General features: G+C 38.7%; 1 protein-coding gene across 1 annotated transcript; it reads right to left on the reverse strand.

The window, feature by feature from the left end:
- Nucleotides 1-771: 771 nt before the first annotated feature.
- Nucleotides 772-3,978, reverse strand: LOC130182801 (actin-binding protein WASF3-like). The gene is made up of 7 exons (XM_056397951.1): nucleotides 3,717-3,978; nucleotides 3,450-3,603; nucleotides 3,247-3,364; nucleotides 2,959-3,143; nucleotides 2,231-2,452; nucleotides 1,836-2,140; nucleotides 772-1,676 (listed from the first exon to the last, which is right to left on the reverse strand). Exons 1-7 carry the CDS (start codon nucleotides 3,976-3,978, stop codon nucleotides 1,519-1,521), a joined length of 1,404 nt encoding a protein of 467 aa, XP_056253926.1. The 3' UTR covers nucleotides 772-1,518.
- Between the last annotated feature and the right edge of the window lie 18,671 nt (nucleotides 3,979-22,649).

A 22,649-nucleotide genomic window follows, 5' to 3' on the forward strand; every position in this document is an offset into this window, starting at 1 on the left:
TAGCGCTCATTTTCCCAGGAGATTTAAAGGTGAACTGAGGACAGTTTTGAGTCAACAACTTGAATTCTTTCTCTGTACTGACAATGGAGTTGCAACTCGTCAGAGACCTGGACTGTAATGATGTGGTGGAGTTTCCTAATAGAAAGGCCAGAAAGAAGACGTCAAATGAGGTAGGCTTTCTCGCATATTATTTATTCACACATTATGAAATATCCTAATTTACTCTCCAAGGTGTTTATACAATGAGAAGTATCTGGCATTAGTTGTCATTGGAGAACATTTGGCTGTTGTATCATTGCGTCTCTGTGCCTGGATGTGTGATATGGTGGAAATCTTATATGATAGAGGTTACACATATTATTTGTTTTAAGTCTACCCAACCAGAGCAGTATGAATCGGATCACTGTGTGTGTGTGTGATCAGAACTGTATTGGTGGAGGTGGGGCAGTATGTGCATGCCTATGTCATTCCGCTGCATGCTGTTGGCCAGTGCATTGATATTCTTGCTGCTGGCCCAGGAGGGTATTGTTGCAACCATGTGGTGTGAATCCTGTATGATAGAATATATCTGCAGGTGTTGATATTGTCATTCAGGTTGTGATCATAGGCTGTTACCTGGGTGTGTAAGTCCTGTATGAACTACAGGTGTTTCCAACAGATAGTAGCCTCTGCTGAGAATCTATTCAAAACCTGGATTGCGGGTCTGTGGAGGGGGCCTCCAAGATTTTGTGGCCAGGGGCCTCCACATTCTTACTCTGATCCTGACTGTAGCTATAGAAGATTTTGGTGTCCAGTGTCTAAGAGAGTTTATGTTAAAAATGAAGATAAGGAGAATGAACAAAAAGATAAAAGTTGGTAAAGGAGGAGACACTAATAACACAATTATCTGGCTAATATTAAAGAAATTTAATTATATGTCAAAACTTTCAGAGACATGACAAAAAATAATTTAATGGCAGAACAAAATTATTCCCGAATACACATACTGTGGGACAGTGAAATGTCACAACTTGAGGTAGAAATGACAATATAGCTATCTAATAGAATTATTCATGAAACACTCACATAATATAGGGAGGGGTACATATAGTTCAAAATATTATCAGGAATATGTAATTCCATAAAATGATCAATATAAATACCAAATTTTATTTTATATCATTCATGAATAATATGCCTTTTTCTGAAGACATTTTGGGTTATTAGGAAAAGCACAGGAGTTACTAATAACTTTAATGATAGCTCACATTTCATCAGTGGTAGAAAACTAAACATTTATTTATAATACAATTAATCCGGTTTTGAAAGCTGTACAAGATGCACATGTATACATTTACCTGATGAAAAATTAATGTGGCAGCACAGTTTTAATAGTACAAGAGGAAATTAATAGTACTGGCAGCAGTGGCTTGGTAGAGCCCACAAGATGGAGCCAAAGAGTGATTCACAAATTTGCTTAATTTGCACTGAAGCTCTAATAAATCAAAACATTCACCATTTGCTACATGTTGTTTTTGGTCAGTCTGACCACTCGTTTCCGTCCAGCTCAGAGTCGTCATCAGAGTCGCTGTACTCCACAGCAATGCGTCTGGACAAGATGGTGGCCACGTCGTTCCCCACCGGCTCCCGTTTGTTCTGCTGCTCCTGCTGCTCTTGGACTTTCTTTAGCTGGATGCCTAGTAAGGGCACAGATATGATATATCAAAATAAGATGACATATTGCACACCTGACATGGACAAGGGTGGCGGACAACACAGGATATAGTTGCTTTTAGCTGACCAACAGAAAATAATGGCCAAATAATGTGTCTGACTGCACAGATACCCCGACTCACCCATGCGGATGGCAGACAGCAGGTCACTCCTCGCATCTCTCACAGGTTTAGTCTCAGCTCTGCTGTCTTCACTGTGTCCTGGTAGGTGTGAGGGTGCAGGCGGGGGAGGGAGAGGTGGAGGTGGCGGACCTGGGGGAGGAGGCATAATGCGAGGTCCTGGAGGAGGCACAGGTGGGAGTGGGTAGCCTGGTCCTACGTGCAAAACTCCATTATGTAGTGTTGGTGGTAGTGCACCCAGAGGAAAACCAAATGCTGTTTGTGCTGACGGGATGGGGGGGCCGGGGGCAGGAGGTACAGGGACAGAGCTGGTCGATAGAGAAAGAAAGAGGATTATGTTGGAAAAGTGATATATTGAATTCTTTCTCTGATTATGCAAATGGAACAAACAAACATACTTGTAATCTGCAGGTGGACGTATTGAACAGTTCATTCGGTCTGCAGTGTGAGACTCTGCTGTGGCATAGGTTACTCTCTTGTAGTTTACATCAATGCTGTGGTATTCATGCTCCACAGGTGGTGAGGGGTGTGCGTTCCCAGGGACGTAATCATGAGACTTGGCATAGTTACAAGCAGCGTGAGCAGGCAGTGGAGGGATGGGGTAGTCTGGGAGGTCAGGCCTGGGTAAACAATGAAAGACAGAAAGCTTCTCATGAGGATGTCTACACATATCCAGATGGTGGATTTCTCGCTGCAAAATCAAAACTGAAGCTTTACACAACAGAGATATTTCTAGCTATTTGAGCTACAAGGTGCTATTCATGAAACTGGACTCTAAAGTCCAGTTTACATTTTATCCCTCGTAATCTTTCTCTTTAATGTTTATTAACGTTTCCAGAAATGTACATTTTGTATAGAGTATCATACTTTTCATTGTTTTAAAAGTGCGTCTTTAAGATAAATGTTGTCTTTCTATGATATGTAAAAGTAAGGAGTAACAGAAAACATATGGACTGAGACGTACAAATGTCCAGACTATCAAGACAATCCTCATGATATTTTGTTTTTGCAGTTTTTACAATATTATCCTAATATTGATATTATACTATTTGCATTGTGAACACACTGGTGTTGTGCATGACTTTCTAGAGAATATAAAACAAGGCCAAAATAAAAAAGCACTAACCTGCCATCTGGGGAGAGGGAGCCCTCGGATGATGCCCCTCGCCTGAGAGTCTGCGGATGGCGGTGGTCTGGACGAAGCTCTTTATCAAATGCCATCATGTTCCACTCTTGCCTGCGGTTTCGAGCCTTTCTCACCTTCTTTACCTCACGCTGAAGGGTGCTGCTCTCCACACATCGCTTCTGCTCCTGGGGAAGGTGGACGGAGGGAACATGAACATTAGAATGAAAAACCATTTGCTAGGTGAATGCATAAAAACAAAGAAGTGGTGTGTACGGAGTGTACGCTCACCCTTTGCCTCCTCCTTTCTTTCCTCTTGTCCTCCGTGTCCTGAAGCATTTTCTCCTTCCACAAGTCAAAAAAGTACGATGGGTCTGAGTAGAATTTCATCGCGTCAGTGGAATCGTCTCTGGATTTTAAAAAGAAAAACAATTTCCCTCATTAAAATTAACTGAAAAATGAAACCTGATCACTTCTTACAACACATGCAGTACCTGTAGGCAGTGAGGGTGCTGAGGGGAGGAGGCCTGTCACTGCTGTTGTACATGTCAGCCACAGAATTCGGCGTGCTGCCCTTGGACAAAGCCTGCTGATCCTGGACAGTAGAGCTTTTGAACGCCTTCCTCATGTTTATGTCCCGAAGAGAGACTGCAAAACAGCAGGGCAGAGGTTTTAGGTTCAATATAAAGCATGTGAGAGTGAATGACAGAGCAGAAAATAAGATATTAAATCAAGAGGCAGATGATTTCCAGTGAACTCACCCTCCTCCACGCTGGAGTCCAGCTGGGTGACCTTGACGGCCAAGCGGTCGATACGGTCCTGGAGAGAGTTTGCACGCACATAAAAGGTGTTGGCTTCATTAAAAAGCTCCCCAAACACATTTTCTGCATGTTTACCTGCAACCAGAGCAAAAATGAAAAGGAGAGGAAGGAAGAAAGCTGTTAATAAATATAAAAATGTTTCAAAAATTGTAAGGTAAAAAAAAATAGCATAGAGGAGGAAACAATAAATCTGTTTTAACATGTCTCTTCTCAGTATTTGTACTTATTTTAGACACGTGTCTAGTGTTTTCTGATAGAGTAGAGCCTTATAAGCAGGTTGTCTGAGTGATATGTATGTATACAACTGTACATTTTGGATTTATGCATATAGATTATTAACTATCTTATGACATAGGGATTCTTTATTTGTGCATTTCTGAATCCATTATATTTTTCTGGATTATACACTAGCATTAAGTGTTTGGTCCCTGCACATAACAGCATGAATGGCCCACGGCTCAGATCCACTTTATGTGGAAGCTCTCATTAGACTGACTGTTTGTGTCTCCGCCCACTCACTCTCCGTCTCATCTGCCTGTGATACAAAGCTTCACAGTAAGCTCTAAGCTCCTGTAACTTCACTAAATCCATACGCACGCTCATGCGCACACACACACACACACACACACACACACACACTAATCAGAGTATCCATGGGCCAGATGTCCAGGAGTAAATTTGCTTCCAAAAATAGTCTCACCCTCTACATTTTTCTCTCTGTCTCTCAAATTTCAGTGCAACAACCGTGATACAGCAAAAATGCTTACACAGACGTTGCCACACTAAATGAACACTTTAAACCACTCAGCTTCTGTACAAATTGGCTGGTTAGAGTGTACAGTAGATAGATGTTAATACTGACTACAGTGACGGATAATGATGTACACTAACTCTGACACTTGATAATTGGTTTGTTTTTAATGTGCTCCATGGCTTGTTTAAAAGCCTACCAGTGATGTGACACTGGTATATTTACTGGTTGTTTTCTTATAATCACTTTTTCAAGAATTAAGAAAATGTAAGCACTCTTAATGCAAAGTAGATGTAAGTCAATATGTCATGGTCAAATCATCTGAAAGCCCACATACATTCTGATCTGCTGTGTTTATTTAATAACTTATTACGACCAAAAGAAGGAGTTGGGTTTTTGTCCTGTGCTTGTGCAAATGGGGCTGAAGTAGTAGTAGTTCACATGATTCTGTATGTTAAACAAGATAAAAAATAAGTTAGAGATCCATTCTATACATTCTACACTACATTAGTAGTGTCAGTGACAGTTATTGAGAAATTGGGTCTTACAGAAAAATCTCAACTGGATGCAAACATATCCTGAATATAAGCAACCGTGATCTTACTCAGACTGCTGAGCTGGCGGATGATGGCCGACAATGTGTTGTTGGTTACACATTCCAGCTCGTTGCCAACTCCATCAGGCACTGTACTGTGGCACAGGTGTCGAGGCTCAATGTTTCTCTTGACCAGAGGCATGACCCCTTCTCACATCTCGACCACGGTACCTGCTGGGTGACAGAGAACAGCGCTGACAACTCACTGGTTACTACAACCTGCAGGATACTAGTACCAACACATTAATCCACATTCATGAGGCAACATCAGTGGTAATCAAACATGGTGTCTAAATGCGTAGGTTACACTAACCTATACATCAAGCATATTCCAGGTTAATGCAGTACTGTACTGTTATTGATTTTTTTCACCTGTAATGATTTAAGTTAATAATTTCACAGGTGTTAGTCAAAAAAGAACATTAATAATAGATGGCATATAAAAAAAAAAATGCTTATTTTACTTTACTTACTTTACTGGATTTAACATTTAGGCAATTGGTAAGCTTGATGTCCTTAGTTTAAAAAGTGTGTAATAGACCTTTTGTGAATTTGTTGTATTTGTGATGTTGTATATTGGGCCACTTGCTATTGAATGTCACACTTTATCACCACCTGTCAAAGTGGTACACCTATTATGTTATTGGCCATTTTTTAACAACAGTAACAGCTAACTTATTGTGATAAAAGAGGATAATTTTTAAGTGAATTTGCAAGTCACTTTACACTGCTTTATCAAATGGACTTGAAGCAAGGGATTGAGAGAGAGCCAGTAATTATAAGTAGGGCATGAGCCAGACCACCAGTAACAATAAGAGGATCAACTTACCCTAACTACCATCATTTTCAGATTTTGTGCACCAAGGCAAACAAGTCAGAGAGAAACATCAAAATTAAGCTCACATTCTAGCATTTTTAACAAATACATATCCTGTATAAATCATGGTATGAATCCACAAATTCAGTGGTCAATACTTTGGTTTCTAGGAAAGCAGTATGTTGACATTGTTTTGCTGCCTCATTAGTGTACCACTGCAGACAGTTTTCACCTGTCTTAGTGTGTTAGTGTCATGTTTTTTCTGGTTACAAACAAAGCAAGTACCTGAGAACTACATACAGCCAAAGCCTTCTTCAGCTCTACATATGAAATTATAAGGATCATGTATTTAACAAAGGATGGAGTATCTTTTCATTACCAAATTGCCACTTTGTGTTACCGTCCCTCTGCCAAGGTTTAGCAAGGAAATTAGGTTCTAGTTTCTCACATGGCAGGATTTACTGCTTGCTCTATGTCATATATTATTGTAAGCTAAATGTCTTTGGGTTTGGACTGTTGGTCGGACAAAACAAGATGTTACCTTGGTCTCAGTGATGTTGAAATTGGTATTTTTTCAACATTGGTTAACATTATCTAGACCAAATAGTTAAATTAATTGCAGTCCTACCCACTTAATTTGTCTGGCTCAGGCTGCTGAAGCCTCATATTAGCTTCAGATGAACTTAACTACTAATTTTTGCCGAACAAATACCGGAGGTTCTCTTTAAAGAAAAGAGCTAGATCTATTTGTAGACAGTATAGACAGGAGGAACAATTACAGTGACTGTGCAACCCTTGTGATTTGAAAAAATGTGAACATGTCCTTTAATGTGAGGGTATTAATGTAACAAATTGACATTTAGAACACAAGAATTTTAAATCTAATCGTGTTCAAAAGTTTGTTGACACAACAATAAAACGAGTTACAAATAAATTGTGGCACTTATAAAAAGCAAGTCAAAGATGTGCACAAGATTGAGTGTGAAAATTGAGTGAATTAATTTTCTTTAATTTGTGAGCACAGAAAAAAAACTGTTTTGTCTACAGGGTAGCATCTCAGTCTTCTAACAGCAGGTAACTTCTTCAATGCTATTACAATACGCAAAGCATGAGCTTTATAACAATACCTTAGCTCTACCAGAAGATGCTTAAAAACACAAATGCATATCTATCCTACCATGGAGTTGCCGTTGGGTCCGATGTTCCTCAGTTCCAACGTGTTTTTGTTTTTGTCACGTCAGCACGCTGGGAAGGAGCAGTGACAGTCGAGTCCAAGCTGTCTCATCCAAATTAAGCAAACTCTCTGCTGGCCCGCTGCAGTCCTGTGTTGGACAGTGACAGTAGTCATCTCTGCAGGACGGAATTCACTCTGAAAACAAATCTCTCTGGACTCAAATCACAGCTTGAGCCATGAGGGGATTTGGTCAGCAGATTTACTCCTGTCGTCCAATCACAGTCTTCATGTCAGCCATTTGACATCCAGTGTTTTATTTCAGGATGTATTCGTCCTTTTTGCATGGACTATAAGTCATTAGCTACCTTCTATGAACTTGATATCATTATGGTAATAATTTCTAATAATTAATAACAGCAACTAATCAAGGATGCAACTAATGAATACTTTCATAATCAATTAATGTGATGATCAGGGCCTATTTTCCTTGACTAATCACTGAGAATAGTGGACATGGTCCAAAATTGAAAAATATTCAATTTACAGTATAGATATACAACAATATAGAACAGAAAAAAGCAATCCTCACTTATGGAGAAGCAGTAAACACAGAATGTTTGGCATTTTCAGTGACAATTACACATTTCTTGATTAATTTCCTGCCAATTGATTAACTGATTAATTGGCTAAAGCTTAGGCATTAAAATTAAATCAAAATGTTCTGCTTCGGTCTAAAAGTACACCTTGGAGCTTTTTAATTTCTTCCATACACTCTCATTATTATTCCTCAGTAGTGTGTGTGTATGTGTGTTAATTTAACCTTCTGCAACTTAACTCAGTCCTTCCTGAATTTTATTTTTTGACACTGCATAAACAACAGCATGTCTGTCCCAGTCAGTCTATTACCATCTCACTGGGGACGACCTGGATTACACGGACACACACACACACACACACACACACACACACACACACACACACACGCACACACACACACACACACACTGCTCTTTTCTCACAGATGGCATCATCTGGATTGTGGGTGGGAGTAGTGTAACCCAGATATGGGGCTTAAATCTTTACAAGTAGCACACCATGAAACTATAACTCATGATGGGTTTAAAGGGCATGTTAACTCCTCATTTTTTTCATGAGTGCCAAGTGTGAATATTACACAAGAATGCAACCTTTAAGAAGGAAAGAGGGAGATAAGAAGAGAAGGGGGATCACAAAACCTGCAGAACCAGTCTTAAAATCAAATACACTAATGGGTTTTCAGTTGAAACAAGGAATGTTTGGACCTTTGTGGAAATACACGTGTTGTCTTGCTGAGAATTAGATGAGAAGATCAATATGACTGTTAGAGGCTGTTAGTTTAGCATTAAAGACAAATAAAACAGCTGGAGTCTTGTTGTCAACCTGAATAGAGACTCCACAAAGTAACTGTGTGTCCAGCTCATATATCCCCTATAAATCCACAAAATGTCCTTTTTAAACTTTGGTTTTTGCCTGGATTAAACAAATGAGATGTATTGTTAATTATTGAGCTCCAGGGGTGCTGGAAAATTGATTTTTCCTTTTCATCTTTATGCTAAGTTAACTGCTTCCTGGCGCTGGCTTCCTGTCTGGTGTATATGTATGAGAGTGGTCTCAATTGTCCCATCTCACTTTCAGCAACAAAGTACAGAGGCCTGACCATGTGATGTCTTGTATTTCAGAGGATATAAATCAATCCTTAAAGTGTCAGGGAGCCAATGGAGAGAAGACAAAACTGGAGCTTTTGATGAATTTCCATTTCCATTTTGATCGTGTGATTTTAATCAGGTTGCTGAAGGTTGGTGGGGGGGTACTGTATATCCCATTCATTAATGCAGGTGCAGGATGGTAGGTGTACAGCAAATTAAGTCAAAGAAACACATTGGATTATACTGTGGTTCCAAAGCTGTATTGACTGAAGCAGGCAAATGGCTAACATGACAGAAAACAGCATACATTATAATTATTGCTGCAAAATTGATTCATTTAAGACACACAAGACACATTGTCAAAAGCTAGTTATTTGCAGGTAGAAAATGCCACATAAAAAATTCATCAATGTATTTAAACATAATGCACAAGGTTTAATTGACTGAACTGACCAGAAAACAATTGTACAGTGAGAAAAATACCTCAAAAAAATACTTATGTTGCAGTTACAGGATAATCAGCCACATCACAATAGCAGACAATATTTCAACAAATCCAAACATCCAAGGTCACATAAATAATGAATCAAGGTGTGTTGGATTGTCTGTCAGATTATTCAGGAAGTAAATCCACTGAGTTTCATTCTGAAGAAGCTGTTGTTCATAATCTCCACCCTTATTTTTAAATTAGGATACAAAATTTCTTCAGGCAGGCCTTTTAATGTGTAATTGGAAAACTGCTTTCTGTTTGTGACTGTCTTTAGGTACATGTGCTTTCGTCAGTTTCCTGTGGGAACATAGCATTTCACTGAGGGGTCTTCCACATTTTAGACTGTGCCATAATCTCTTGGCCAGCTCAGAAGTATTAACCCCAATACAGTACTTACCCTCCCCATTATCGCCATCATTGACCCTGCTGGTTTCACACAATGTAGCCAACCACCAGCTTACCCACTTACTGCTCACACCGCCCCAAACACTAACACCTCCATCATCCATTAGACACTGACACCCAGACTGTCTCTCCTCTGATATTTGTCCTCCTATTATGGCTGTCTAGTCCTACTCTATATTGATCACTGCCAATGCCTTGCCAGTTATTACCCAGTGAGTGTGAGTGCCACCCATCCAGACACACACACACACACACACACACACACACACACACACACACACACACACAAGCGTGTTGTGAGCATCAGTGTATAATTTAAAATTTAGTTTCCTGTTTAGGTCTTTCATGTTCAAGTTGGAATTATCATCTAATTCAACAGTGTCTGACCGTTTCAACAGAAAGTCTTAAAATCAAGAAGAGCCTTTAAAAGGGCACACTGTTTTAATTCAAGGTTCATTTGTCCACCCAGTTGTCACTACAACTTTCAAGCAGATGCACCCAGTGTTCATGAAGTGCTAAGGGACAAGCATCAGAATGATCCCACAGAGGAAGGAGTGATTCAGGATCCCGGCAGAGTCACGAAACGTTTAAATGCTTCATTCAGTGTGTGAAACTTTAGTCTTCAGAGTTAAGTTTCCAGAACAGTGTACCAGTGACAGTCAAGTCATTATGTTTTGGGGTTGTCTGTTTGTGCGTCCATTTCTCGTGAACTTGATATCGCAGTTACTCCTAGAGGGAATTTTCTTCCAATTTGGCATGCACTTGGAGTCAAGGATGAACTGATTAGAATTTGGTAAGGTCAAAAATCAAGCTCACTGTGCTATCACAAAACACATTTTTGGCCATAACTTCCCATATCCTTGCACTGATTATGACACAATTTAACACAAATGTCTAATAGGATAAAATTAAGTGATGAAATTTTATATCCAAATGGGCAAAGGTCAACTTCATTGTGACATCATAATGTTCTGCAAAAACACCTCTGGTCATTATTCAATGCTGTAACTCTGTTGTGAACATATTTCCTGCAACTTGGCTGGTTGACTGAGGCAAACAACAGCGAGTCGGTAATTCAAGTATTAACGGGGCACTCCACCAATTTTACAAAAGAAGTTTAGTTTATCCTTAACAAAGAGTATTGTTGTATGTCTTCTGTGGCTCTGGAAAAATAACTCTGATGTAATGTAACCTAATTCAATTTGATAGCAAAAGTTGCATTATGGGAAATGTATAGACTATTATATATTAGAAACAAAAAATCAGGGTATTCCAGCGTGCTTTTTTTTTTTTTTTTCATGTGTCCCGCCAACTTTATGAAAGTGAAATACTAATTCTCCAAAGTGTCCCTTTTTAAAGTGAATTGAAATTGGAAATTAAGGCAAAAATTACATTCTAATCTAACTTGTCAGTTCATCTGTAACCTTTTAGATGACAAACCTAAAGTGATTTAATTTTCAACAAGTCTAAAAAATGAAATAAATCACCTTTTTGTTGTCAGTACAAACAGTATAGTTTAGTCCTCTGATGCCTATACTCTTTCACTTTTCACTTGGTGCCACCTGTTGGTTATTGTTGGTAGCGCAAGTGAATGAGCAGTTAATCTGTGGGTTAAAATATCTGTTCTTTTAGATCATTTTAAGAATTTCTTAATATATCATTCAAGAGAGTTGCAATCTGTCTTGAACTGCAGACCAACAGGATTCATATTGCTACCAATATGTTTTCAATTTTGAAAGGAGCTGCTCTATCTGTGTATGTGATGTATTTCATTGAATTGTTATTATTGTTTGTGGAAAAGTGATCAGAGGCTTGCACAAAGAGAAACATGTTTAAGTGAATATATTTCATCCATTGAATAGATCTTGCTGCTGATCAGCTCTAAGTGTGATGAAGAGGAAGTTGAGGAGCTGCACTACCTGTTGAGTCCGACTCTTCTGCTGAGCTGAGGCAACCCCAGGTAAAAGATCAACTTTTGAAAGGCCTGAAGAATCTATAAAAACCTTTATAAAACAGACTTGTGCAGATTCCACATATAAACATTTGGGGGTTTGTTTGGTTGTTTGTGAAGTGAATTTTATCAATGGTACTAAAAGCAGTTTTTATCTAATTTTAAATTTTTTCTGCATTAACAAATTAAAATTCACCTACCTCATCATTATAAAGCTATCATCAAGTAATTATCCAACTGTTTTCTTCTCATCTTATTTACAATGGGCCTTTACAAAACACAAAACCTTAAATTTTCCCATAGCAAAGCGCAGCACATCACACGACAGTGGGAAAAATAATCAGCCAGAGCTTAATGCTGTATCAAAAGCCTCACAGTTCCTGAGCAGCCGCCTTTAGAGGGGGTGACTCTTAGAGTGCCTCGGCTTGTTTGTCTCATGGTTTAAGTGGTGCACATAGCCATGGAAAGATCATTAAATCACTGTTTTACCACTTGGCTTAATCCCCACAACAAAAGGGGAAGATACAAAAAAAGAGAAAATGGAGAGAAAAAAATGGTGGGCGAGATTAAGTAGAAACTTGATGGATCTAAACTGACGGCTCTGTTTCCCAGCGTTGCCAAGGGGAGTTAAGAATCTTGATTCCACATCTCCCAGGCTGTAGAGTGGCTGCTGATCGGACATTCCCCGTTATCCCTGCAGTGGCCAGCCGCGCTTGTAGTGTCCGCTGCTGTGGCCATCTGCCGGATTACCCAGCAGGATATATTTTTATAGAGAGCATCCTATTCATATCCTGCCTGCAAAGGTTTACATTAAAGTTGAACTCGGGTGCACTTACAATGGCAGATGAAGTAAGCTCTATCCTTCTTACAGCACCCCTCCCCATCTTCTCACTGTTTGGGAGACTGATAGCACTGGGTTGAAAGGGGCTGCTTCACCGTGGCATGAAAGAGGATCTCATGCAATGCCACTGTCTGCTGCTGATTTTTTTTCAGGCACTGACAATAAAGTGGTGCCCAGCATGAAAAAAAACATTTGTATGTGCCAAGTGCGATTGTTTCTTCTAATAGGCATCAACAGACGAACTTCTCTGTGTTACCATACAGGTGAACTCATTCCTGGGAAAATGTTTTTTTCTTTCTCAGCCTTGTAGGCGCGATGGCGTCCCCCTTTTTCCTTGGCCTAACGGGATTAGTCGTGCCAGTGCTACCCCGGCTGTCACGGTACTGTCTACTTCCCATCTCTCTTCTGGGCCTCTAATGTGATTAACCCATTCCCTGTGGTCCAAATGGTTCTGGAGGGTGGGTAGAGGGGAGGGAAGGGGGGAGGGGAGGAGGGGGGCACCTCCTTGGCATGTTCCTCCCCATGCCTGACTCACCATCATTGGCACCTTTGTCAGGCAGGAAGGGCTGAGGTCGAAGGTCTGTTAGGGTGTGGAGACAAGTACAAGTGGCTGAGGAAAGACACTGACACTTACCACTGAAACTTTTAAATTAACATTAAAAAAATGTGACATTAGATTAAGTCTTGTCTTGTCTTGAAATCTTAAATATTAATCCACAATTTGCACATGTAGTAGCTCGATCTCACTTTACCAGTCTGTTGTGTTCGATCTCTTCAGAAACCTCAGTCATTAATGAAAATCTGTTCAGGCTGATTTGTATTGTGGCATTTGCTTTCAAAGCATTCTGCACTGAATATTTACTGCTTGCTTAAGTGGAGACAATAATGATTGCCTACGCCCATCATCTTGTCAAATGTCAGTGTTGTGGGGCTTCGCCTGTTTAACACGTGTCACGCTCATTTTCGACTCATCTGTCGCAAGTCTTCTTCGGGGCATCTGCTGCACGCAGAGGACCACATGCCCTTTGCCACCGCTCAGAGGGAGAAGCCTCAGAACCAAAGGGCTACATACAAAACGCAGAGCTGAAATCACCTTTACACTGGCAAACACTTCTCACTTCATATTTTTATCTGTGTGTGGTGATGTAGAGCACACTGTAGCTTCTCTGTATAATGGGGAAAATTAATTAACATGTGCATGTACACTGTTCATCTGTTAACAAACCAGACTCCTCTTGGGAAAGCTCAGCTTTTCTGAAGAAGTGAAAAATTGCTTTCGTTATAGAAATTAAAACCAATTACTATTATCATTTAAACTCAAATTCTATAATTTTTTGAAAAAGAAAAAAAACATTTTGAGCTTCTCTGAGACATTTGCATGTAGTTTGTAAGAACCAACACAATATTACTCAGTCAAATATCTGTGTAGAAAATAAAATTATTGGCTTAACTGTTTTAAACCTGTTTTACTTTTAAAGATTACAAAAAGATTTTCCTCACACCCTGTAACCTGAAAGCAAACAACAAAACACAACACAACACAACAGTCCCTATCCAACAACATCTACCCTCATGCTGTGTTCAGCAGTGCGTCACGTGAGCGCACAGCCTTGGTCAGGCGACGGCACGGAGAATTAGGAGTCTTAATTAAGATTTTTCACAACTCTGCATGTGCTGTTCATATGCGAGACAACAGGCTTGAATAGGGTGGGGTGTGGTGGATCTGTAAACAGCTGCCTGCTCTGAAACAAACCCCACAGTTAACTTGAAGTTCCACACGATGAAGGAATGTGTCACTTGAGTTATACCTTCAAAGATAGTCTGTAATATGGGTTGCATGCCAAAGAAAACTTTAAGTATGTGAATTTATCTATATTTTGTGGATACATTTGTGTTTTGTATTTTGGTGAAAGAGCAAAGAGAAAACAATTCGACATTGTGGTGGAAAGACAATACCGTGCATGAGGGGGTAGTGCCCCTTGTGTGGAGATTTGGTGGGTTTCCAATCCTGATATCCAGCCCCGCACCATGTAATGGAAGGTGACACTTATTGTATTAGTAGGAGCTAATGAGTGTCTAAAAGCCTGTGTGACTGTGTGCGCTGAGGAATCTCATCGTGTGTGTTGGGTAGGGTAGGAAGAAAGGACAATATCTCTGCAACATAGACAAGGCCATGAAGTGCAGCCTGAAAAAAAGAAGAAGAAGAAGAAGAAGAAAAAAAACGTCCATCATCACTGCAGATCTCGGGGGGCACGTGAGGCCGTGAAGAGTTTCAAGCGCTTCAATTGAAATAGAGATATAAAGAGGAGAAAATGAGTCGGCAACTTTATTTGATCGATTGCTCTGGCCATGTAAATTTTTAGCTGTATTCACAACATCTGATCAAAATGTCAGTTTAAGGAATCTAAAGCAGCTGCCCCGATTTTCTGGGAGTGTGAAATCATTTGTTTCCTGAGCTCTAGAGCCAATATTTAATGTGGACCATTTACAAATTAAATGCTTTCCCCCTAGAAGTAACACCTAGAGGCTTTTTGCAGCCAAAGACAATAGTAATCACAACATTCGCAGTTGTGTTTTAGCTCACTAATTCTAAACGGTGCCAATAAAAGCAGCACCAAAGCAAATCGGACGGATAATTAACTGGTATGCTTGAAACTAAGGGACTGTCTACTTATCTTTGTTTTTAATGCTGTGTCTCTGCTCCTCTGATGAGTAACATCTATTAACCAAATTACATATTTTGTTGGCAATGTTCACCAATAATTCAGTCTGTTAGAGTGATGAAGTTATTGCAAAACTGATCAGCATACTGACCACATGCACCTTCACTGACACAGTAAAAGGTGCAATACTACTTTCTAACCACAAGGTGGATATCTAACTAAACGAAAAGGGCATCATTTCCAGGTGGAGAGTTTGCTTTTTATCCAATCACTTCTTGGATTTTTGTAATAACTGGTGATTTACTTCAGTGTTTTCTTAGTGTTCACAAACATGTATCGGTAATAATATGAGTCAAGAGTTTTCAAAAAAATTATTTCAACGTAGTTTTATTTACACTCTTTAGATTTAGTCCTTAAATGATCTCATTTTTTGCAAAGAATTCGTTTTCTAAACTTAGTTGTGTTGATTTGTGAATAGTGTTTGTATTCTACTTAAAGGATAATACACATTGAATATATTTAAGAGTCAGACCCCAACACTGAATTGTCATTAAACTTCTGTACATGCCGTCATGCACCTGTGAAAGTCAAAGCTCATTCATGGATCTTTAGGCCTAAGGCCTTAGCAGAAAGAGTGTAAACGGACTGGAAACAGCTGCCACCATTCACAGGTATCTACCAGCACCTACATGGACTTCTGTCATTTCAGAAATGACAATGTGTGGTTATAGCCTGAAAAAATGTGAATGTCTGCTACATAAACATAGTGTTCAGTGATCCAGTTATTAATGGCACCATTTACCTTTTGAGATCCAGCTTGCATTCCCTGGCAGACTCTGTAGAATCAATTTTTTTATTTTAATGCGCTAATATCTTTCACTTCAACATCATCACAGTTTCTCATGAAATCAGTAAACAGCCCTCATCTCATTTTTGGGCCAAGCCAGCAATAAGAATGAGAACAGCTACCTATGTGTATGTGTGTATATATATATATATATATATATATTTTTTTTTTAAATGTAATTCCTAGCAGATCAACAAGTTGTCGTAATAAACTAAACAACTTCAAGCCCTGAAAGGTCACAGTCATTTATGTCTGTGCTGCTTCACTGAAGCGGCCTTTTGGAAGTTATACTCTGAATACTGGAATTCTTGTCATTGTTCTGAATTTATGAATAGCCTAATTTGTTGCCAGATCACAAATGTGCCATTTCACAAATGCGGCCGATTTCGGGACGCTTTCACCGATGGGTGGCTTTGAAAAAATAATGTCGTCAAACCAGGAGGCTGTCAACTAAAGGCACATGGCCCACTGGAGATATAATGACATCAAGGAACTGGAATGAAAGCGGGCTTTTTAAACAGGCCGGTGCAGGCTTACACTTGGTACACAGGTCAACTCCAGTGCACTCATCTGAACGTAACTCAGGTTGACACAATTTGACCTCAGCCGATACCCCTCTCTGCTGGCCTTTGTTTTCATGTTCTCTCCTGGGAATTGCATTTAATACTATCCTTACACATTCTATAAAAATTTCTAGTCTTCTAAGCTCTCATTTCTCAACATTTGCTTTTCTATTATTTCTCAGGACTCCTCGTCCTTTCAGAAATGGCCCTTTGTAGGCCTTTGCTGAGGCTGGGGGTCTGACAGAATTGTTTCTCTCAGCATGGCCATCAAAGGAAAAGCCCCTTTTTAGAGGCTTGAATGAAGAGGCTATTGTGGTTAGCTTAACTTAGATGTTTCAAAATACAGAAAAACTTTGAAACTGTATCTTATTTATTAATTTGAAGTTGACACTCGGTTGCAGATTTTTGTCACATTGGTTGAACTCCATATATTGGCAAACTTACCATGAGGCGGGTTGAGTGAGAAACTTCACTCATTGGTCTTTAGAGACGGTGATTCCAGAGATTTCACAGTCAAATGAACAGCAATAGATTAATATGTTTAATGCCGATCAGCACAAAGAGAGTCTAATCTTCACTTTCTTCTGTGGCTTTAACCTCAGTGTCAGGCAATGGAGTGGAGTGTTTTAAACAACTGTTTTAAATAAAGCGTCATCACCTGCTCTAGCACAGGTGTCTTCTCACTGAGCTTCTTCTCACGTTTGCTCCATCGTTTCAATAGGAAAGGAGGTTGAAATATGTAGAGAAGTTTGGTCTGAGGCTCAGATCAGTGTCATTTTCTCTCATTACATCTATAAATCCACTCAAAAAATTTTAACATTACGCATCAATTCATTTCCAGTTATCTTTTTATTTGTTGATGGGTGGTGTTTATGTTGAGAAAGGGAATCACAGCACACCTATTTTTTTGTTTTTTAAATATAAGACTTAAAAAATGATTTGCTCTGCATCATTCTAAATAGTCTAGACTTGTTAAGTATTATTCTGTAAGCTTTTATTTTAGTCAATAAAGCAGCTTTATGTTAAATACACTCACTAAATTATTTACACAGCCGAGCTTTTGTAGGCTGCCAAACACAACAACTCAGCACCCCACTGGCCTGCCAGTGCTTTCCATGTTGTCGGGCACAAAGTGCACATGATTGAAAACACATTTAAATTCTTTTTGGAAGAATCTGAACAAAAAACGTCCATCATTTAGAGGTAGCAGGTGGATGATTGTGCATGGTTGACCGATCAGAAATAAAAAGATGCCCGAAAGAGCATTCAAGATGGGAAAGGCGATGTTCCTCATTTCCTCATTAGCGTTGGGATTCTGCTTCCTTGTGCAGCATCCCGCATTGTCGCAACAAACCGACAAAAAAGTTGTGTTAAGCCACAAAAACCTTCTGTATCTTTTCAGAGGAAACGGTTCCTTTTTGGGGGCCAGTGCAGCCTTGTTTATTTTCTAACAGTGAATGGGTGTGAGGTGTGAAGCTATGAATACTGTGAGGTCAACCCACCATGATGCTGTAAATACTAACAGGACCAGTTTGTAATGAGTGAGGCCACGGCCCAGCTCTCTATTCAAGCCTTTAACCAAAGAAGCTGAACAGGGAACAGTGTTGTTCCTGAACAAAGACACAAATAAAGAAAGATACATTTACAAAAGACAAAATGAGAAACTAATTGTTATTGATCTCACATTAATCTTGTCTGTAACTTCAGCTGCTGGCATTTTGTGGGATTTTCTAAAGGCAGACGACCCCTTCATGATAAACATTTAAAATGCGCACAGCTTGTAAGGGTATATTATATTTTCAATAGTAAAAGTCTGTGTTCAAAGCCGACATGATCTATGATCTCATCGAGAATCAGATCTGTCATCAACTATCAAAATGTGAAATTAAAAGTAAGAATAGAAAGGGTAGAGGGTCGGTTGCAAATGGTAAATGAAAACAGTTATTTACAAATTTATTATTCTGAATATATACTATAAGGATACTGGATAATTCATCTTTATAGCTATTTCAGTAGTATTATGGGCTTGGTAACGATGATTATTTGTGGCTTTCAGCTTGGCTACTGCAGCAAGGTAATCTCTGATTTATACATAAAGTCATCTCCAGATCTTGACTTATTGCTATAAGCTCAATACATTTTCCAGAGCCACCTAAAACAACAGCAACAGCAACAGCAGCAGCAACAACAAAACCTGACATATTCAGAGTCACTGTGTCCTTCTAATGGACTGAGCAAAATGTCACTCAATTTAAATTTCATACAGGTTAATGCAATTCAATGTGTTACAGGTTACAGGTGAGTGGCAAGCTGATAGAGTAGGACAAATATTAACAATAAATCAATTTGGGACTAATGCACAAAAGGAAAAAAAAGAAATAGCAAAAGGAAAATAATAAAACTAACAGATAAAAATAAAATAGATGAATGACAATATTAACACTTAAAACAACCAATGAAATATAACAATGGTCATAAATCATAACATTCTACTTAAAAGCCAAATTAAAGAGGCAGGTTTTCAGTTTACATTTACAGATAGCAACTCTTTCAGTTAATCTCCCTAATTCAGACTACTCGTCTGGCTTGGAGCATAAAAACAAAAGGTTTTGTCCCACACCCTCGTTCATAGGTTGCAGGCAGGTCTGACAAATAGTGCAAGCTAGTGCAAGGACATTAGGTTCTTTATAAACTATGAAAATTTCATCATCATTATGACAATGACAACTGACAGGTGACCAATGTAAAAATTTCAAAATTTGTTTTTGAACTCTCTTTCTGTTCCTAGTCTGCTGGGTTCCCCTTACCATGATGACTGAGTATAAGAGAGAAAGATGCAAAGTGAGGGCAAAAAAGGCAACAACAGGATTGCTCCTTATTTCATAACAACTATGTATTAGAGAAACAACAAAGGGGAAGTATCTGAATTCACCACCTGTTTCCTGACAGGGGGCTGTTGTTTCTTGTCAACCTTGTCATTTTTAAAGGACAAAAACAAAAGACAAAACAAAAATACAGATTTTCCTTTTTTTTTTTTAAATAAAGGACAACAAGGAGAGAAAATGGTGAATGACTGTGAAGATTCCCATGTGAGAATCGGTGATGGAGCATTGGTGTTTTGTGAGAAAGCCGCAGGCAGCCTGTGCTGATCTGCAGGACTGATGTTAAATGAAGCGTGATGATCATTATGTACAAATACCTTTGTATGTTAATGAAGCATTAGTCTTGATATTTATCTGGATTAAAATAAAACAGCTATAGGTATTTACAGTAGCTACAGGTATTTTTTATTACCAGGTTGCTTAAGAAAATGCAACTTAAAGTCAGTCACTTCCCAGCTGAGTCTCTCAGAAAGAAACCCAGAGAGAGCTTAGATGGTCATGCAGACAACAGGATTTAACCAGGAGGACATGCAGCTTAGTCTTGTCAAGACTGAGCTTAATGTAGCGAGTACACATTCAAAGAGGAGCTTTCTACCACAGTGTGTTTGAAAAAAAACACAACAACATTGTAAACAACCAACAGCCTTTTCTGATTAAGTTTGTGTTTTTTGAAATGCTGGGGCACAGTAAGTTTGACAGAACTCTGCAGAGATTTTGTTTTTCCAGACATGGTAACGACAGATTTGAAGTGCTATATAAAATGTAACATTTCATGCAGCAGTCTTTGCAGATCAAAACTGTGTATAATTGCAGTCTTATTAGGTTAATAGTTAAGCAGGCTGACAGCAAATTGTGTAACTGCAGTTACACTATTTGCCCATAGGATGTCACTGTATAGATGATTATCTTAAACCATGTAGTGACATACAATATCTGGAAAGTTCATATGGTCCTGATCAAACCTGATAATTTCTCATTGAGATTGGACGTACTGATTATTATTGTATTTCCAGGATGGCATAAAACAATCACATTTACAAGGCTTTATGACACCGTCTGGTCTTAACTCACATTAAATCTAGAAATGAATATTGGGAAAGACAATCTAGTCAAAAACTGACACGAGCAATAATTTTCATTTTAAATTAATTTTCCATTTTTTTAAATGAATGGATTGATAAAATAATGAATGAATTAAATGAATAAATAAACAAATTGAGTTCACTTGATTTGAATCAAGTAAAAAAGTGAGTAACTGCCAGTCAAAACTTCTCAGCATCAAAGGTAACATCTTCAGGTGTTTTGTCTGACCCGAGCAAATTTGAGAAGGTGGAACCTGAACATGTGTGGAGTTTTTCACTTTTTTTGTTTGAAATATGACTAAAATGATTAATCGATTGTCAAAATAGAAGCAGATTATGTTTAGGTAAATTAATAGTTACTCATTTCAGCTCTACAAAATAACTCAATGTTTTGACACAACAGATCACCATCCATTAAAGTACAGGGACGGAAGCAGAGACATTACATAACGGATATCTGAATACCTGCTGAGTATCTACATCCAACACCAATAAACTTACCGTTATATCAGTCAGAGTTTGCTGTCAAAATAAACTATTTAATGAGAGACACAAATAGCACTTGTTCACTCCTTTATTGATTAAGCAAGAAAACGGCAGAGGAAATCAACAAATTCTTCAGTCCATGACACCTAAACTGAGGGATGCTGAATCCTCTGTCTAATGGCGTTCACTGGTGTGACTGGACATGAAGCTGATGCCACAGTTTGACACTGACGGACCTCTACATGAAGGATGCTCCATCACAATAGGATGTGATTTTATTTAGTCATTCTAAAAAATGGGCTGTTGCCACTTGATGACGTTTTGTGAAGTGTGGTGCAGATTTGGTGAAAATGTCTTGAAGAAAATAACTTTGTTGATAGATGCACACTGCAAAGACGGTTCCAGTGCCGTGATGGCCTCCAACTCCATGTCTGGTATGAATGAATGTCTTGTCCTCTGACTCCTGATGCTGTTGCACTACTGAGAATCAGTTTTTCACATTATCATGAGAGAATATACAGATGGCTTGGCTTTGTTGCTTTGGTGCTTTTTATAAATTTGTTTTTGTCCACTGGCTGGCTGGTTCAGCATCACTGTTGCGTAGTAACCCATGGCACCATGTGTCAAAATGTCCATCTACCCATTTAAGAGTTGAGATATTAAAGGGATAAGATACTTAAATCTCATTCACCAATATCTTCTTAAGTATTTTCTTAAACTCTTTCTTAAGTTGTTCTTAATAAAGTTCTTAAGATAACTTTACATCAGATTCATGAACTTGTTCTTAAACCACAGAATTGTGCGCACCTGTGATCTTAGATTGATGAATGCCAATCTCCTTGTAAATTGAAAGCGTGTGCCAGTTGGCCATAATTAGCATAGGTAACGCCCGAAAATGCCAAAGGGCATGAGACTGAAGGGTCGTGTGCAGACACAGACAGAAGTCACAAAGAGATACCGTAAGGGTAAGTTGAGAAAATGCCAAAAATCTAAAGACGGAGCACTGGAAACGCAAAAGGGACTTTAGTAGTTCTGAAGTGTCATTTATAAGACCATAATGCATTGTAAAATAACAAAAGTTTTTTTAAAATAATATATATTATAAATGACAAAAATATTATTGTAATTTAAATAACATAATATTATATAACTGTAAAACTGAAGAAAACGCAATAACCACTTTTTTTACTCAAACATGTCAGCACTCAGATGTGCGTAAGAGTACGCTGTTCTTACCTAAGAACAAATCCCAAATAAGAAAACATTGGTGAATGTCAGAAACTTCGTAAAAAGTGCGTACTGTAAGTGGGTTTTAAGAAGAAATTTCTTCTTAAGAATGGTTGGTGAATGAGGCCCATTGTTTCCTCACAGACTTCGTAGCATTGTTGTCTCTTTCTCATTCCTGTTTTTGCTCCATTCATGTACTATGTCATCAGCAGGATGAGGTTAGATATGTAGTTTTGACTTCCGAACACTTTGAATCAGTTATTGTGTGTTGCGAGCTGTTTATCTCCTCCAAGCTGATTGAATGTGAACCTGATGATCCAGTTATTGTACAAGATGAGATGATTTTTTTTTTTGTATTTGTAGATTAACTTCCTTTACTGATGTTTATTGTGGTGATGGACATAATGGTATCTT

Source organism: Seriola aureovittata, chromosome 15 (assembly GCF_021018895.1).
Source record: "Seriola aureovittata isolate HTS-2021-v1 ecotype China chromosome 15, ASM2101889v1, whole genome shotgun sequence".
NCBI lineage: Eukaryota > Metazoa > Chordata > Actinopteri > Carangiformes > Carangidae > Seriola > Seriola aureovittata.

Excerpts from the sequence above, each read along its gene's own strand:
- LOC130182801 (XM_056397951.1), bottom strand. The coding sequence starts at position 3,978 with ATGTTAAAACAGATTTATTGTTTCCTCCTCTATGCTATTTTTTTTTAC. Across the intron at positions 3,365-3,449 it reads AGCACCCTCACTGCCTACAG|AGACGATTCCACTGACGCGA; the intron begins GTACTGCATGTG and ends TTTAAAATCCAG. Across the intron at positions 3,144-3,246 it reads AAGAAAGGAGGAGGCAAAGG|GAGCAGAAGCGATGTGTGGA; the intron begins GTGAGCGTACAC and ends CACCTTCCCCAG.